The following is a 19721-nucleotide window of genomic DNA, read 5'->3' on the forward strand; positions in this document are numbered from 1 at the left end:
CTCTTTCGTTTTATTTTTTATTATACCCCTACATGCGTTGTGTGTAGCTACGAAAATTAATCGGAAAACGTTAAAGTGTCCCGTAATGACTTTAGAGGCGCTTTCTCTTGATCGTTTACATTCAAAATATGCCGCGTACTCTCATGTTTCAATAATTTCGCACGTGATTATCATCTGTGATGCTGCAATATTCTGGCTAAATACGAACCCGCAAACAACCTTTTCCATTCCAAAGGGTACATGTATGTGTCAGACTCACCATATCTTTGACCGTCAGGTTGGCCCCGGCGAGGATGAGGTACTCAGCGGCCTTAACTTGGTTTCTGTCAACAGCATGATGAAGAGCTGTCTTCCCGTTGTGCTGAAAGCATAAGCAGATAGTCACCCTCAAGAAAGGAAAAAAAAGCTCATAAATCCTTTTGTTTACCTCAATGTGTTTCTAGTAATATTATTGACAATGTTTGATAGATGAATTGTATCTGAGACTCAAAATTATATCTGTCTGATTAACAGCAAGTTTGATCATTCGTGATACATGTATAAAATAGGACCCTAGGCTAACGCTAATTTTGATATTTGTTCTCTTATAATGTGATTGATTTCTCTGTTAAGTCAGAAATTGATGAAATTATGGCATATATAACTTTAGAGCTTTCATTCAAGCCATGATCTATACAAACACTGCGAGGTGTGAGTTTCGTTTTATAGAAAGAACCCGAATCACGAAAAATGCGTTTCCCTCTCCCTCTCTCTCTCTCGTATTTGTTTCCAATTGAAATCATACGCGGTGTGTTATCATCATCATTATTATTTTCATTATTATTATTAATTATTATTATTATTATTATTATTATTGCTCTTCGCTTGTAAGAAATTGAGGGAGCATTGCCTTGCCTCAAAGGTAATTTTATGGAAATCTTCTGATACACAAACCATTTTGCCAATGTGTATCCAAACTTGTATGAAACCACATTTCTTCATGTCTTGTTCCAAATAAAGCCAGCAACGAAATGAGTGAATAAGAATATTACTCTTAATGTCATATCACGCTGTCAGCTTAGATTTACTGCTTTGGGAAAAGGTTAATTCAAATGAAAGTGTAGAATTCTACAAAATAAATATGGGATGATTTTAGCAATTTATCAATCGCAAATGATGTCATTGTACTATCTTCATCCTCTTTTTTTCCCAATAATTTTTCATTACCAGGATTCGCTTCACGGTTGTCATGTTGAAACATGTAAGAGCAAATGAAGCTAGAACTTGTGTCCAATGCCATTGTAGCATGTTGTGATAAAACATATATTTTCACTACGAACTTGCAATCTTTTTTTTGAAATGAAACAAAATGCGCAATAAATAATTCAACATGTCTAACTGATTCGATTGATTTTGAATAACATTCATACTTGCCCTTTTATTTCATATGCTGAAAATGGTGAAACAATAGTTTAGAAGAATGCAAGTTTTCATAAAAATCTTATTCCACTTTAATAAATCGGATGTCATGTCACTCTTGCGCAGTTCTATTATTATTATTATTATCATTATTCCTTAGAAAACAAAAGAATGCACCTACATCGGGAGTGTCTATCTTAGCGCCATCCTCTACCAGCAATCGCAATATATCCACTTGACCTTCATCGGCGGCGTAGTGAAGAGCTGCTTGTCCGATCTAGAAAACAATATTAAATTAATGAAGTTCTTCACGCCTAGAGTCCAGAGATAAACGCTATCACATATAACCCTTGCATGCCCGATCTAGAAAACAATATTACATTAATGAAGTTCTTCACGTCGAGAGTCCAGATATAAACGCTATCACACATAACCCTTGCATGTCCGATCTAGAAAACAATATTACATTAATGAAGTTCTTCACGTCGAGAGTCCAGAGATAAACACTATCACATTGCTAGACATCACTTTAAACTGCCACACTAAAGACATCGTAACGTTATGACTGAAAAAATGTAATAGCTACGTTAAAAAGCCACAATCACACACACACACTGACTGGTGAAAGAAATTTCACTTTAATTAATGTCAATGGGCCAAATAACGATCACCCAGAATTTTACAACAATATAAATGATATTATAAATGAATGGGAAAATGAGTCTGTTATTACATGTGGGGACTTAGACTTGGTTCAAGATCCAGAATTAGGATTTCATATAATTATAGAAATGTAAATGACCCTAATGCTAGAAATGCATTATTAAATATAAAATAAAATTTTGGTCTTTTTGATCCATTTAGAGGAGTAAATGCAGGATTAAAGAGATATACATAGAGAAGAAAAAGTCCTCTAAAACGAGCAATATTTGATTTCTTTCTTGTGTCAGAATGAATTCTGACAAATGTAGGAAAATTGTAAATTGAACAAACTAATAGGTCTGGCCACTCTATGTTAACATTGTATTTGAATTCAAATAATTTCGTCAGAGGTAAATGCTTGCGGAAATGTAATAGCAGTTCCCTGTTGGATAAAAACTATATGATGAGATAGAAAATTGAATTAAAAGACTAACACTACAATATGCTGCAACTGGATATGATGGAAATATTGACAATGTATTGAATCCAGATCTAAGACTACTTATATCAGATTCGTTATTTCTAGAGACATTGTTGATGGAAATCCGTAGAAAAAGTATTTCGTATGCTTCATATAAAAAGCAATCTAAATTAAAACAGCAAATACAATCCATTGAGAATGGTTTCATTTGATCGTATGATTCAGAAATAGTGGAGTCTAAAAGGAAGAAGCTTGAAAGTTTGAGAAAAGAAAAGCTTTTAGGAAGTATTATTAAATCCAGGGTAAAATGGATAGATAAAGGTGAGAAACCGACCAGATAATTTAACCACCTAGAAAACAGAAACTATTTGAATAGAACAATCACAAAAGTAATGACAGATGGCGATGAAATTATTAGTGGTAAATTTGATATTCTAGGCGAAGGAAAAGAGTATTATCATAATCTGCATAATGAGGAAAAAGTGGTAGAGGATGTAAACTTAGAGGACCTTCTATAACAAATATCAAATTTCTAGACTTGACCAGGAGCAATTTCTAAGATTAGAAAGCAAAGTTACCCAAGCAGAAGTATTGGATATCTTTAAAAGTATGGAAAAAAAAGCAAAAGCTCTGTATCAGATGGTTTCAAAGTCTTCTGGATTGACATTGGTGAATTTATAGTTAGAACACTAAATGAAGAACCTATGAAACTGAATAATGTTCAGCTGTTTTGAGACAAGGTATTAAAACATGCATATCCAAAGAGGATAAACCTAAGCAATACTTGAGGAATTGGCGTCCTATTTCTGTACTTAACGTTGCATACAGGATGTATTACCAAAATAATCAAGTCAGTACTGAATGAAATAAATATCTGAGGATCAAATTGGTTTTGTAAAAGGAAGATACATTGGTGAAAATACAAAGATTGTATATGAGCCTATGCACATTACAGAAGAGTCACAAATTCCGGGTGTATTACTATTAACTGATTTTGAAATAGTATTTGATTCTATTTCATGGAAATTTAATGTTCTTATTTTTTTACACTTGGACCAAGTATAAGGTACTGGGATAAAACATTTTATTGCAATATCTCATCGGCAGTTTTACAAATAGTTTTAATTTTCAAAATTTCCAATAGTTGTCTGCAGGGTGGTTCAATATCCAATATCTCTTCTTATTATGTACAGAAATATTGTCTATACTATGAAAGAATAATTTAAAAAAATTAAAGGCATCCAGTTAAGGGAGACAGAATATTTAATGTTACAGTTTGCAGACGATATTACTTTAGTTCTTGATGACTCTTTGTAATCCTTGGAATCCTTTGTTGCAGTATTGAGATTCTTTTCAAGAATTTCAGGACTGAAACCGAACATTTCCAAAACACAAGCAGTTTGAATAGGAAGCAAGAAGTAAAGTGCAGAAAAATTTCATCACATGTTAACGTTACAGTGAGAGACTGAATTTACATCATTGGACATAACGTTTTCGGTGGATTTGGATAAAAGGGTAAAACTATATTCCAAAGCTTAATTATTTGTTCATCTCGTCAACAAATCCTCAGCAATTTATTTTTCATCTTTATGTAGAAATCAAAAGTGAACAAAATAGAGAGGTCATGACTCAAAATTTTTTCTAAAGGTAGCTTGGCGATGACATATTGATAAATTTATATTAGCATTGAAAAATAACATGGATTCGTAGAATTCTTCTATATCACAGAAAACTGGCCTATTCATCTGAATATGAAATGTCCGAGATTAGAAACCTGTTCCTACCAGGAGATGAAAGTGTGATTACTTTATCCAAAAAGACAACAAATGCTTTTTGGCGTGATGTTTTGCTAAAACGGAAGCTGTTACAAGAGAAAAATATACCCCGGACAGGAGAAGATGTTATGAAAACAAGTCTATCAATGAACTCCTTTATAACGGTGAACAATGTACCCATTTTCTATAGGGAATGGTTTGAACAATATGTAATCTATATTCATGATATGCTTACAGATCAGGGAACTATGATCGACTTAGAAAGCTTTAAAGCTATGCATGGTCTCAGTAAGAATTTCCATGCCTTTCAAGGGATAATTCAGTAATTTCCTTGTGCAAAAAGTTATATATTTAAATTGAAAGGGGATATACCTAGATCGGATGGTTTGAAAGTTTTTCTTAAAGATCACTATAATCTGGAAAAATATATTGCAATAAAATCTGAAAGAAAGGAAACATTTATGTTGATTTGGAAACAGCGGGAACCATTATTCCACAGTAAATAGAACGATGTGTTGAACTCAAATACATGTTTAAGAGCATCATGTTATAGTGTACAGTGTGCCACTTATAAGCTGTATATTTATAATTGCCAAATAAGAGATTGTGTAATTCATGACTGTGTGCACGTGTGTTTGCATGTGCAGATGTTTAATTTTTTCTCCTACACTATATTTATTGTTCCTAGGCTGTATCAGTTGTAAGCTGACACTGGGATTGTTCCCCGACCCAATGCTCAACCTATTACGGGGACAATAAACAAATATAACAAATATGCGTACATCTGATGTAGCTATATTTCATTTATTTGTTTCAATCATCTGGTGGTCTTTGAACGTTTTAATTGGTCAGGTATTATTCTAGTCTAAATTACCGATCCACGAGCAGCAAGTGCATCTTGACTAAACAAAGCTTAAATAAGAGTATCGCACAAACACAAAAGAGATTTTATTGAGACAGACCACGTTCTTCAGTGTCATCTAGTTCTCATACTGCGTATGAATATACTCCTTTTGCGCATAGTTCATCTGTTCATAATAATGATAGTAATTAGTCTCATCAACGGCTTTAACTATTACAGAGTTTAGATCAACCCAAAAGATCATTTAAAATGTTTTGGACCAGCAGTAAAAAAGTAACATCATTGTTTCTTGTTGAGTGTTTAAATTTACGAAAGCATGAATCCCTACCTGGATGTTTGACACAGTAGTATCATCCCTTCTCCATAGGAGAGTAAAGGGGTAAAACGCAGCAACGGCTTGCAGTTCAACAGATGCATTACAGATTGCAAATGCATTACAAAATACAGATGCGTTACAAATTACCGAATGCATTACAATTTACAGTTGCATTACAAATTACAGATGCATTAGAAATCACCTTATGCATTACAAATTAATAATGCATTACAAATTACCTTATGCATTACAAATTGCAAATGCATTACAAAATACAGATGCATTACAAATTACCTTATCGGTGCAATCCAGATCCAAGTCCGCGTGTTCCTCAAGAATTTTCTTCGTGGACTTAACATCGGACATCCTTGCGGCTGTTATAAGCTGAAAGAAAGAATTGACCGTTTTCTGGTAAACATAAATAACACTGGTCAACAGTGAAATCATTACTGACTTGAAAAGGCCCTAATCTGTAGTATTTTAGTGTGCCGAACACGAATATAACCGTGAAAAATTTGTATTGGCTCTCGTTTTGAAGATATTCATATACCTCATTTTCTATGTTTCACTGTGTAAATTTCTCCAGTAGGACTGCAGCAACATCCGGAATAATGATGTAACATTGCATAATACCATCATGCTCACATCATCCACAGTTGATTGCATCATTTTCTGATGCAATGCAATACTAATGCCATGCGGCTGCTGAAGTAAGTTGACGTCAGCAGTGTACTATACATGTGTAGGCCTATTATACTAATGCCAGGCGGCTGCTGAAGCTGACGTAAGCAGTGTACTATATAAAGCCCAATCAGATAGGTTCAGCATTTAAAATATTTTAGACGTTGTGCGAGACAGTTCAAGCTACTGTTACATAAAACTTATTATTTTATCCATTTACGTACAATAAAGAACAGTAATGCCTCGAAAGTGTGTTAATACCGCGGACAATTTTTGCTATATTTGTGGGGAAGTGACATTTGCCAACCAGAAGAAAAGTATCAATTCTCAAGTGAAGAAGGCATATCATCTTTACTTCGGATGCAAGGTTGGTGACCAAGACAAGCCTTGGGCTCCGCATATATGCTGTGCTACATGTACAACACAGCTTTCACAGTGGTTGAATTGCAAAAGGTCATCAATGCCGTTTGCAGTCCCAATGGTGTGGAGAGAGCCAAGCAACCACCTAAATGACTGTTACTTCTGCTTGGTTCCTCCTCTTTCCGGCGGAATAACGAAGCGAAAGAAGTCGAGAATAGTCTACCCAAACATTCCGTCTGCATTGAGACCAGTTCCACATGGTGAGGGACTTCCTATTCCAGAACCTCCAGCAGAATATTCTCTTGATTCATCTGACGAAGACAAAGGTGAGTCGACCTGTTCTTCTCCTGGTCCATCAGCATGCAGTGATCCAGATTTTCACTGTGGTGCATCATCAACCCCACACAGAATAACACAGGAAGAACTAAATGACCTGATTCGTGATTTGGACTTATCAAAGAACAAGGCAGAATTGCTAGGATCAAGACTCCAACAATGGAATCTTCTAGAAGAAGATGTCACAATTACTGCATATCGAAAGCGCCACCAGCAATTGGAGCCTTTCTTCAGAAAGGAAAGTAATCTGATATTCTGTTCCGATATTGAGGGCCTCATGAATGCTTTAAAAATCACTCATGACCCACAAGAATGGAGACTATTTGTGGACTCTTCGAAACTGAGTCTCAAGGCTGTGCTTTTGCACAATGGAAATATTCTTCCATCTATTCCAGTAGCGTATGCTGTCCACATGAAAGAGACATACGATAACTTAAGGCAGCTACTGAATTCCATTGAGTATAACAAGTACAGCTGGCACCTCTGTGGTGATTTGAAGGTAGTTGCCCTTTTAATGGGACTGCAGCAAGGATATACAAAATACATGTGTTTCTTATGCGAGTGGGATAGCCGAGCAAGGGAAATGCACTACATGAGGAAGGAATGGACTCACAGGCAGAATGTAGCCATTGGAGAGAAGAATATCCAACACCCAGCTCTGGTTGAGGCTCAGAAAATCTTGCTACCACCCCTTCACATCAAACTAGGTTTGATGAAGAACTTCGTGAAAGCCATTGACCGGACTTTGCCAGCATTCCGATACCTGCATGAAAAATTCCCTCGACTCAGCGAAGCAAAGATTAAAGAGGGAGTTTTTGTGGGTCCTCAGATTCGAGAGCTTTTCAAAGATGACCGGTTCAACAACTTGCTGGAAGGTGACGCGAAACAAGCATGGAATGCTTTTCGCCTAGTTTCTACAAACTTCTTCGGAAATGTTAGGGCAGAAAACTATAAGGAACTAGTAGAAGACATGTTGATGAAGTATAAGAAACTTGGCTGCAATATGTCTCTAAAGATTCACTTCCTTCATTCCCATTTGGATTTCTTTCCTAGCAACTGTGGTATTGTTAGTGATGAACACGGCGAACGTTTTCATCAAGATATCGCAACAATGGAACAAAGATACCAGGGAAAATGGTCCACTACAATGCTGGCTGACTACTGCTGGACACTCCTCAGAGATGCTCCCGAACAGCTGTACAAGAGACAGGCGAAGAAATCTAAGATGTAGTCAATGACTTGATTTTTTATAGGTAGGCTATTACAGTTCACCTTTTACTATTGGAATGCATTTCGTTATGTAAGCATTAATTTCTTGCAGATTACAAAAAAACTAGAGCCAATTTTGCAATTTGACTGTCATATTCGTGTTCAGCACATAAAAATTGATAAGAATTGACTAATTTTATTTCAGTAACATGACTTTTGTAAAAATTTGTTGTCCAGTGTAACTATTTACAAGACACTGTACAAGCTGGTTTTCTAAATGTATTCATGATAACATCGATCTTTATGGCGATATCTGTACTGATGATCTCATTGATAAAAGATAGGATTTGAGTTACTCAATAAAACTTGAATTTTGACCAGTCAGATGTCTTTTGTCTACAGGTGTATCTTTCAGACACAATCGCAAGAAGTAGGCCTTCCGCAATCAAACATTTCTCTTGTCCTTACCAAAGTTACTGTCTGACACTTTCCCACTACTTATGATGACTTAGAAAACACAATTTCAATAGCTTCTTTCGACCAGGGAAACTCTCTCTCTCTCTCTCTCTCTCTCTCTCTCTCACACACACACACACACACACAATTTACTATGTTTTAATTGAAATTCAATCTACAGCCAAATTATCTTGTCCAAGTACTTTTAACAAGAATGCCGTATGGTGGAGACTTACAGAGAACGCTGTTACCGTTCATTTTATATATCACAGAGGGGGAACCTTCATTTTGTTTTGCGCATGTCACTGTAAAGCCGGAAGGAAAAGAGAATCAGAAGGAGGGCTGCGGTCGCAGGAAGACGTGTGGAGTAGCTTGTGATATGGCTATAATGACAAAACCGTGTACTCACCTTCACGTTGGAGCCTCTCAATGTGCTTTTCTTTTTTTCAGTCTCTTCAAGTTCCAAGTGAGACCACACCTCATAACTAGTTTTTCCTCTGTACAACGTCTGTAGCTGTAGAGAAGGAAACCGAATCTCAAATGTACTTAGGTTATATTTAAACATTTATTCTAAAACATACCGGGTAAGAGACTCAAACTGAATACCGTGTTTCATTAAAGACAATCTATACACGAATAATATGGAATGATCAGTGACTATAATCAAGTTAAATACTCAGGAATCGACTATATGCATGTCATATTTTAATTAAATGCTTTTTATCTGTCCAGAGTTGCTGAAGGTTCATTTTCGCCAGAAAATGAACAACATGAACGATCCCAGTAACGTTAGGCCGATATCTCCGTATTCGTACATCCCTATCGTACATCCGGCTATATTATTCATTTCTTTCATGGACATACTCATCAGGTTATCCGGAACCTATATTTCTACGGACATTATTGGTTAATCAACTTATACACGCATTAACACCTAGCTCTAGCTTCATAGTTTGCAACAATTTGTATTTATGTTTATGTATGCACGTGTTTGTAATATATGCATATATGATTGATTGGCCGAAATGATAAAATCTTGTATTTAAGTCAATATGATTGGATTAAAGGTAGAGTGGTAAAATGTAGGTAAAATCATGCATTTCATTAAACTGGCAACATATAGGTCAAATCATGCATTCGCGTTACATATGGCATCGTCCAACATGTCGTGTGATAGAAGAATGTTTGCCTAGGTAAGCAATTTCTCATCGCCGCATTTCACATTTTATATGGAATAATTTAACTCGGTATGCCTCTTATTCAATGTGTAAGAGAGGGTTCTTTTGTTATTGTCTTCTTTTGCGGGTCACGTGACTCTGTGGTAAACTGGAGCATAAGAGTGCGTTTCTATTGAATTGCTGGTTGTAAGACGATACGAGTTTGTCAAATTTAACGGGGCGTAAAACGATTTAAATGTGGGATGTTTATTACCTAGTATGGTCATTTCGAGGCGAGAAGATGTAGAGAAAGATCTTGAATCTAATAGCTTTAAGAGGTATATTTAAAATGAAGGGATAGAATTTAAAATGCTTCCTTCAAGAAGAGAAAAGCTGTATGTATGTATGTATGTATGTATGTATGTATGTATGTATTATACGTGCGTGCGTGTATTTGTAATAGTTCGGCTGAGTTCGTTAAATTACGCAAACAAGCGTCTCGAATTTAAATTGCGAAATACATTCTTGTCATGCACATCGCTTACGTGCACGTGACCGCACCGGTGCCCTAGTGGTTAGAGCGTCCGCCTCGGATGCGGGAGGTCGTGGGTTCGATCCCCGGTTGAGTCATACCAAAGACTTACAAAAATGATACTAACAGTTGCCTCGCTTGGTGCTCAGCATTAAGAGGTTAGTTTTAGGACTGGTCGGCCTGATGTCAGGAATAACTGACTGGGTGGGACATCATGTTACATGTCTCCGAGATGATGCCCCAGTGCTAAGCATCACTATAAACTGCCACACTGCAGACATCTTAACGATATGACTGAAAAATTTTTAACGCTACGTTAAAACTCCAAATCACACACACACACACACACACACACACACACACACTCCTGTACGTGAACAGAAGATGAAACAAAGCTACCTCACCCTGACTTTATTTTATTCGTACTAAAGTTTTTTTAAAAATATTAATTTGTAAAATCATTGTTCCAAGTCACTTCAGGCAATGATCGCATGAAATGCACACCGTGGGTACTTAGAAACAAAATATCCAGCCCTATGCATGTTAGAACCATTATCTGAAATGGTCGAAACTGATTACTCTTTTAAAAAATGATGTACGTGTTGTGACTTATTCCTATAATTATAAATATGTTATGACTCAGTGATCATAACTACAATAAAGTCACATTATGTATTGTGTTAGAATTGCACTGCGATTTGGTGACGTGCATGAACATGTCAGGCATTGTTAAGCTGCTTTTGTTTCGGACCGTTCAGATATAGACAGAGGTTCTTACATGACTCCTCCTATGAAATCCAAACGTGTTCTATACAATAGGTAATTAATTGCTTGATTTACATTGTAAATGTAATATCAGCGATATATACTGCTCGATAAATGTTTTGGATAACTCTTTTAGATATTTTGTGTAGAGTATATTCTTTCAATCATCAGTCTAATATCAATGACACGTCGAAGTTCTGCATTTAATTACGAAGCTATATGCGACTTCGTAATTTGTATTGGCCTTTTTTTGTCGCTGCGAAGGCTCGCAAGTGACTCGCAAATCCAATACAGTGTATCGTCGAAAACAATCCATTAGTTAAATGTGTGTTTCTGTCGTCAGTAGATATGCAGTTTTGTAAGCCTAGATGTTGGTAAGACTACTCATTACAATAAATACCCATACATTATGCTCATTTTTTTTTTGGGGGGGGGGGTTGTATTGGTTGTTATCAGCTATGCGAAGCAAAAATGAAATTGCATCCTTGTGTAAGCAATGTGTGTATATATATATATATATATATATATATATATATATATATATATATATATATATATATATATATATATATATTCTTTTGTTTACAAATTTGTAAACATGAATAATAAGTATCCATAATTATTGTAAAAGGCGCAGTTACAAAATATACTTGCGTATCCAATATTGCAAATTGCAAGTTATCCCATTGTAATCGAAAGCATCGTGATTGCAGAACAAACACATTGTACTTTTTGCATAGCGTTTCCCAAGCCGTAATTACATGCAAAGAAAGAAGTGAAAGCTAATTACAAGTAATTGTAACATTGAGAGTCTAGTGCACAATTTGTTGAAACATGTTAAAAGTTTAACATGGTGGCGAATTTGTAATACCTGATTTAGGATGATGCTTCAAGAATCACATATTATTCTTAAACGTACTTGAATCAAATATTTTGGCGTTGTGTCTCAAAGTAATACATCTATTCTTGTACTTAATCTTCTCCAGCGAAAGAAGATAGTAAATTACACTAAAATAAATTGTAATGTTTATTCTGATATTATTTTTAATGAAGCAGAATTGTTGTTTGCTTGCTAAAATGTTTCTTAACCTAGAAATCACTTCAGCTTCGGAATACATGCATGATTTTATTTAAGGTAACTTCTTTTCTTGCATAAGGAATACTATTTTACGCCTGAGCTTAGGTATATATGATATTGTTGTCACATACATTATGTCACTGAGGTGTATGGTAAAGCGTCTGGACATCTTGTGGTATTTTCTTTAATCATGGTCCCTCGGACAATTTTGTGGCTACCATGAAATCAATGACGGCTGCAGACAATCTCCAAGTTTTCACAGAAACTATTTGGATGCTTCTACTATTCAAATCACAGAATTTGAAATGAAATATGCAAGACTAATTGTTGGCATAATTTACTGGGCTTATATGCAATGCAATGTTTTTATTACTGAGACTTATTATTATTATTATTATTATTATTATTTGCAAAATAATCCGATGATCTTGTACCTCACTTTGTTCATTATTTAAAATGACAAATTTATAAATTAATAAAACGAATAAAGTTTCCAACAGTCTATATAATATTATTACAACAGAGCCTAAATTAAAGGCGCAAGGACCGCTCCGGTGGCCTAGTAGTTAGCGCGTCCGCCTCAGATGCGAGAGGTGGCGGGTTTGAACCCCGGTCGAATCATACCAAAGACTTTAAAAAATGTTACTAACAGCTGCCTTGCTAGGCACTTAGAATTAGTGTTAGGAATGGTCGGACTGGTGTCAGGATAATGTGACTGTGTGAGACATCATGCTAAATGTCTGCTGTATGATGCCCCGGTGTTACACATCACTATAAACTGTCACACTGCAGACATGGTAGCGATATGACTGAAATGTTTTTAAAGCTACGTTAAAAATCTAAATCACACACACACACACACGCAAGGGATCAGAATATGCTTTTTATGGTCAGTAATTGTGAACAAGGTTATCCCACACCTGGTGTTATAAGTGAGGAATCAATATTATTTGTGGATGACGATGATTGATACTCACGGGATCCGGATTAAGAGGGCTAGTGGGGCCCGTACGGGGAATGTTTGCTGAACTGGCAGCACTTCCCGTGTCTGATTCATGTTGACTGATTTTGTCGGCCCCACTTTCAGCTCCAGATTCAATGTTGCTGCTACCATCTACTTCTGATTCTACATGGACGTCTGCAGTGATCTGAATAACTTGACCACTGTTTGATAAATCGAAGTTAGCTTCTGATGGGGCAGGTTGTATTTGCTGAACTCCCCATCCTAGGAAAGACAAAATGATTCTTCAACTTATTCATTGCATATACAACATAACACTACTGATATCTCTCAAATAAAGAGTACGTACCCGGTAAATATTTTAAGAATGATATTCAGTGCGGTTTGACGTACTGGAAGGAAATATGTTATGCAGTCTCTACTTGTAATTTTCTATCAAGTAAGGCACATAATCTGAAGCAAAATTAAGGATGAATGTGGCAAATTTATCTCTTGGCAGATATATATATATATATATATATATATATATATATATATATATATATATATATATATATATATTCAGTTTTTAAAGAAGTTTCCGTTTATTCTGATCTTTGCTACAAAAACACGCATTTTACTTCCTGCTCTGGGATGATTATCTTACTTGACGTTGATAAGAAATTGTTAGCATACTTTTGCTATTATCAGAAAGTTGTGTTTCTGAGTTTATAAACACCAGTCATTTACGAATTCATAGTATAAACATATTAGAAAGATGCATTTGTCATGCATATACATTTGTCCATATTTAGATTCTTCAAAATCAATTTACAGTTTAATGGAATAGTTGTTGTTTTGAGTTTAAAACAAGCTATACGTGGCGACCTGTATAATTGGTGAAGAAAGAACCAAGGAAAACTCCGATAAGAAGCACCGACCCACGGGAAGATGCAGGCAGCCTTCTCACATACGCATATTGACCGAGTACGAGATTGAACCAAAAGCAGACAAAGGAGAAATGGCACTGATCGGTAAAGGCGAGTCTTTTAGACCGCTCGGTCCTCCGGGGCCCCTGAACGGAATCGAGTATTGCAATATTTAATGCTGATATAAACTGTAATTGTATGTCTAGCTATAAGCGCGCTATCTAGGCTCAGACAAACGGAGACAACTCTTCTCGACTTATTTTGACACCCACAAAGAGAAGTGATATGAATATGTGTAAGTGTACATTTACGAAAATAAATTGGGGGCGGGGGGGGGGGGGGGCGGGATGTAGTAAACAAATATGGCCCTGATGTATTGTTTTGTGTATGTGCTTGTGTGTGGGATGGGTGTGTTTGGACAAAACACATATGGTCTTGAGGCATTGTAGAAAACTATATCCTTTGTTTTGAATATGACAGGACAGAGTTACATTATATTAATTGTGTAGCATGTCTTGGGATCTTAAATGGCCGATCGATGTCACGCGGCTTAACAAGGTTGCTTAGCAAAGACTTGGCTTCAGTATCAATTCTTGAGCCAAGTCCAAGTCTGATGACGGTATTATTACGTTATCAGAATATGATTTACTAAAGCTTGTGTAAGACACGTGTGTTATTAACACATTCGTGGATCCCTTTTACCCTAAAGCAATATTCTAATCCATTCCTCGAATAAATTCGTCAGGTGAAAACACTACCTGAATGCTCCTGGATACTGCAAGAGAACTAGGACTGTTCCTTTATGTTTTATGTATTGTATCTCACGATCTTTTCGCTTGAATTCCATACTTTTTGAACGAGGAAGATATTAAAGGAATTGGAAATGATGACAAATCGTAGTCTATTTTTGTTTACTCAAAGCTAGCATATAGAGACTGTCAGCTTGTGTCATTCCGTAAATATGTCACTCATGTTCGTTTTGCTTAAATATGGTAAATGTAGAGGATACAGAGAAGACTGAAGATGATTTTAAATCGAGTTTGTTTATATGCTAAAACTGAATCGTAACGTCCATTAAATTTGCTATATTATAAAATAGTGACACCAAGGCCGTATTGTTGCTTGTCGTTCGCATTTGCGATGAACAATTGAAAAGTGATTGTGCTATTCTCCTTTGAAATGTGGAGTTGAATCCATGGCGGGGAATCAGTTGATATGTTTTAATATTTTTAACTGTATGATTATTAAATAGATACTGAATCCACTGTATACCCGTTGACGGGAAACTTAAAATCAAATTTTAATGTTAATCGTTAAAGCGTGAAGAATATAGATCTGAGACAGTTGGGCTGAGTGGTTTCCCTTTAGCATGCAATAAATCTACTTAGTGTTAACAATAAAATGGGGGAAGGGGAGTGAATGTAAGTCTTAGTTACGCACAGCGATAAAGTATTGACGTGTTGTTTAAAGGCTATGTGTAATTAACTGGTGTTTGAGGCCATGTGTATTTATTTGCGTCATCAAGTATTTTAAAGGTCTCAGTCAAAAGAAAGAAGAATAAAGATGATTGGAATTAAATTCAGCACCATATCATTCTCTTAATTTCTTGGCTAGTGTAATAGGATTAGGCTATGGAAAAAAGTTACCTTCTTCATTTACTCCAAAAGGAGAGGAATATGTGTGTGTGCTTTACGAACTAAAGAGTGTTGCAAAGGTCTTTCAGTGAAATCCCCATATTGACATGACATCAGTGAACACCATTTCAAGAAGACAACTGTGGAAACTATATTGAAGATCAGACCGACGCTATTTAAATTTACTAGATATCATAATAAGTCTTTAGTGGAAACCCCATCCACTCAAGAGGAGTAGCGAATACACGGTTTTTAGATAGTAGCCATACCTGAGGTAAAATCAACATCAATGTTATTTACAACAAAACTAGATATTTCAAAAAGTCTTTATTTAGCTAAAGCCCAGTGTTGATTTAAGCATCCATACAGGAAGAGTAACATGAACAAGATTTTCAGGGTGGCCATTGTGATGGCATTATTGGATGTCCGAGCAGCGCCATTTTCCTTTAGGCCCATATAGACCATGGGGTGAATCTGGATTTAAAATTTCATAAGAATTATCCAAGTAGTGTAGATGGAATGGAACGGATGGACGATTGGCAACATCTCCAGGTAGTGTAGATGGAATGGAACGGATGGACTATTGACGACATATCCAGGTAGTGTAGATGGAATGGAACGGATGGACCATTGACGACATATCCAGGTAGTGAAGATGGAATGGAACGGATCGACCATTGACGACATATCCAGGTAGTGTAGATGGAATGGAGCGGATGGACCATTGAGACATATCCAGGTAGTGTAGATGGAATGGAACGGATGGACCATTGACGACATATCCAGGTAGTGAAGATGGAATGGAACGGATCGACCATTGACGACATATCCAGGTAGTGTAGATGGAATGGAGCGGATGGACCATTGACGACATATCCAGGTAGTGTATATGGAATGGAAGGGATCGACCATTGACGGCATATCCAGTTAGTGTAGATGGAATGGAACAGATGGACCATTGACGGCATATCCAGGTAGTGTAGATGGAATGGAACAGATGGACCATTGACGTCATATCCAGGTAGGAAACTGGAATGGAACGGATGGACTATTGACGATATATCCAGGCTGTGTTGATGCAATGGAACGGATTAATCATTGACGACATATCCAGATAGTGTAGATGGAATGGAACGGATTGACCATTGACGACATATCCAGGTAATGTAGATAGAATGGAACAGATCGACCATTGACGACATATCCAGGTAATGTAGACAGAATGGAATAGATGGATCATTGACGACATATCCAGGTAGTGTAGATGGAATGGAACGGATTGAACATTGACGACATATCCAGGTAATGTAGATATAATGGAACAGATCGACCATTGACGACAGATGGAATGGAACGGATGGACCATTGACGACAGATGATCTAACAACCTCTTCTCATCTTTGACCTTTTGAGCTACAAATCAACAAATTCCTAACAACTCTTATCTCAAGACATGTTTTCCAGACTTGTAGCAGAGACATATAATATAGAGTCCCAGGTTATAGAAATTCATTACGAAACATGTTCTTAATATTTGATAGCCCTTTAACAGCTATAGAACTGCTTGTAGTAGACATTACAAAATATAGGTCTCAATATTTGATAGCCCTTCAACAGCTATAGAACTGCTCATTACAAAATATAAGTCTTAATATTTGATAGCCCTTCAACAGCTATAGAACTTCTCATTACAAAATATAGGTTTTAATATTTGATAGCCCTTCAACAGCTCTAGAACTTCTCATTACAAAATATAGGTCTTAATATTTGATAGCCCTTCAACAGCTATAGAACTTCTCATTACAAAATATAGGTCTTAATATTTGATAGCCCTTCAACAGCTCTAGAACTTCTCATTACAAAATATAGGTCTTAATATTTGATAGCCCTTCAACAGCTATAGAACTGCTCATTACAAAATATAGGTCTTAATATTTGATAGCCCTTCAACAGCTATAGAACTTCTCGTTACAAAATATAGGTCTTAATATTTGATAGCCCTTCAACAGCTATAGAACTTCTCATTACAAAATATAGGTCGAGAAAGAACACGAAAACATTCAACGCTATGAGTTCTCAGCACACTATTACACTAAACTGGTTGAAATGGGCAAATGAGAACAGACGAAGACATGAAAATACTGTGATATCCAATGTGTGAGTCTGCCCATGTTTTGTTTTATTAGATTTGTTCAGTCTTATTCTTCTTGAATATTACGTTTCCTACATCAAAACATTTCATGATCTACTTCTACATTATTTTCATTTTTTAATACAAAATATCTAGTTTTCGATAATAGAAATAAATAAATTCCATGACTATTCAATTGCAGTGATGCCTTTATTCCCACTGCTTTAGTCCTTTGTTTTCAAGTGTAATCCAATTCAACTGTTTTCTTCTATTTGTGGCACAATTTGATTTGTATTTACCTTTAACCTTCGTGCAAGAATATTTTGCTTTTTACTAACCGAAATGGCAAAGAAATGTATCTTCTTTTCCTCCTTGGTTTTGTCTTCTTGATTTCTCTACAATGGAAATATTTATTGCTAAGCACGCGTCACTCTTGTGTGTGTGTTTGTTTCAGATTAGGTATTTCATGGTCGGTTGAGAGAGAGAGAGAGAGAGAGAGAGAGACAGACAGACAGACAGACAGACAGAGTACCTTTTGCGTCGGCCTTCTTTTGACTTGATCTTGACATCTTGCTCAGTTTACTCCATGAAAGTTACAATGTTTGCAAGCAAATTCGAATGCAGTACGCATATACTGGTAAATTTTGTCATCGGTGCTTGAGAAATATACTATTCCAATTTTGATTTGAACTGTACAACTCAAACATAATGTGGTTACAACATGAATCAAGTATATGCACGATACGATCATTCTTCCACTTAGGTTACCTCGTGGCATACAGGGAATACAAAAGAATACTTAATCAATAATCGATAAGCATGGGAGCAACACGACAGATTAATTGCATTTATTATAGTCCATTTATACGGGACGGTTTCGGTACACAATGTAAATAAAGTGATTCTAATACCACAAAGTAAGACATAAATGGTATATTGTTGTATATAACTCACTGTACATGCTAGTTCAAGTCAGATTTTTTTAAAAAATGTTCTTCACAATACATTTTTAAGATAACGAATTCAAAGGAAATACTGTATTATAGAACTGAACGGTAATTACTTTTCTAAATGTAAATACATTCTCGGCTTCATATTTCTGCAAATAAAGCAAAGTACCATATTTAAATAGTTGGTCTACTGTAATATTTTTATCTCAAATACGTAAATAACTACATTGAACTACATAGTGAAACTCAATCCAAGGTCATTTCCATTGCATAGAGGGTACATCCAACTTGCTATCTTCATTAGTAAATGTCAATCTCGCGTTGTAAACTCTTACACACAGTACAATGATTTTTAGGTTGTTAGGCAGACAAAGTCAAAGATCATCAAATAATTCAGGTATGTTTTAGAAGGTATCTACTCTAAAACTATGTATAGCTATTCCAAGTTTGAAGTTACGTTTAAGATAGTTTGTTATTTATGGTTATAATTGTTGTTGATTAGGGAAAGGTTGTGTCTACCAGTGGTATTATTTATTAGGGAAAGGTTGTATTGTTTATTAGGGAAAGGTTGTGTCTACCAGTGGTATTGTTATTAAGGAAAGGTTAGTCTACCAGTGGTATTGTTTATTAAAGAAAAGCTGAGTCTGCCAGTGGTCTTGTTTATTAGAGAAAGGTTGCGTCTACCAGTGGTGTGTTGCGCCTACCAGTGGTATTGTTTATTACGGAAAGGTTGCGCCTATTAGTGGTATTGTTTATTAGGGAAAGGTTGAGCCTACCAGTGGTATTGTTTATTACAGAAAGGTTGCGCCTACCAGTGGTATTGTTTATTAGAAAAAGGTTGTGCCTACCAGTGGTATTGTTTATTAGGGAAAGGATGTGTCTACCAGTGGTATTGTTTATTAGGGAAAGGTTGCGCCTGCCAGTGGTATTGTTTATTAGAAAAAGGTTGCGCATACCAGTGGTATTGTTTATTAGAAAAAGGTTGCGCCTACCAGTGGCATTGTTTATTAAGGAAAGGTTGCGTCTACCAGTGGCATTGTTTATTAAGGAAAGGTTGCGTCTACCAGTGACATTGTTTATTAGGGAAAG

General features: G+C 36.0%; 1 protein-coding gene across 1 annotated transcript in view; it reads right to left on the minus strand.

Annotated features, from left to right (window-relative positions):
• The window catches only part of LOC149788903 (uncharacterized), a 39889-nt gene extending 21460 nt beyond the window's left edge, over positions 1–18429 (minus strand). Inside the window, exons 1-6 of the mRNA XM_089975031.1 lie at positions 18215–18429; positions 13026–13273; positions 8926–9030; positions 5769–5858; positions 1580–1675; positions 260–361 (exon numbers count right to left, since the gene is read on the minus strand). Of these exons, the coding sequence (XP_089831157.1) occupies positions 260–361; positions 1580–1675; positions 5769–5858; positions 8926–9030; positions 13026–13273; positions 18215–18251 (678 nt within the window). The 5' untranslated portion in view covers positions 18252–18429. The remainder of the gene's footprint in view (positions 1–259; positions 362–1579; positions 1676–5768; positions 5859–8925; positions 9031–13025; positions 13274–18214) is intronic.
• Positions 18430–19721: the final 1292 nt, after the last annotated feature.

This window comes from Sinohyriopsis cumingii, chromosome 11 (genome assembly GCF_028554795.1).
Source record: "Sinohyriopsis cumingii isolate HCF-2022 chromosome 11, ASM2855479v2, whole genome shotgun sequence".
In the NCBI taxonomy this organism is placed as follows: domain Eukaryota; kingdom Metazoa; phylum Mollusca; class Bivalvia; order Unionida; family Unionidae; genus Sinohyriopsis; species Sinohyriopsis cumingii.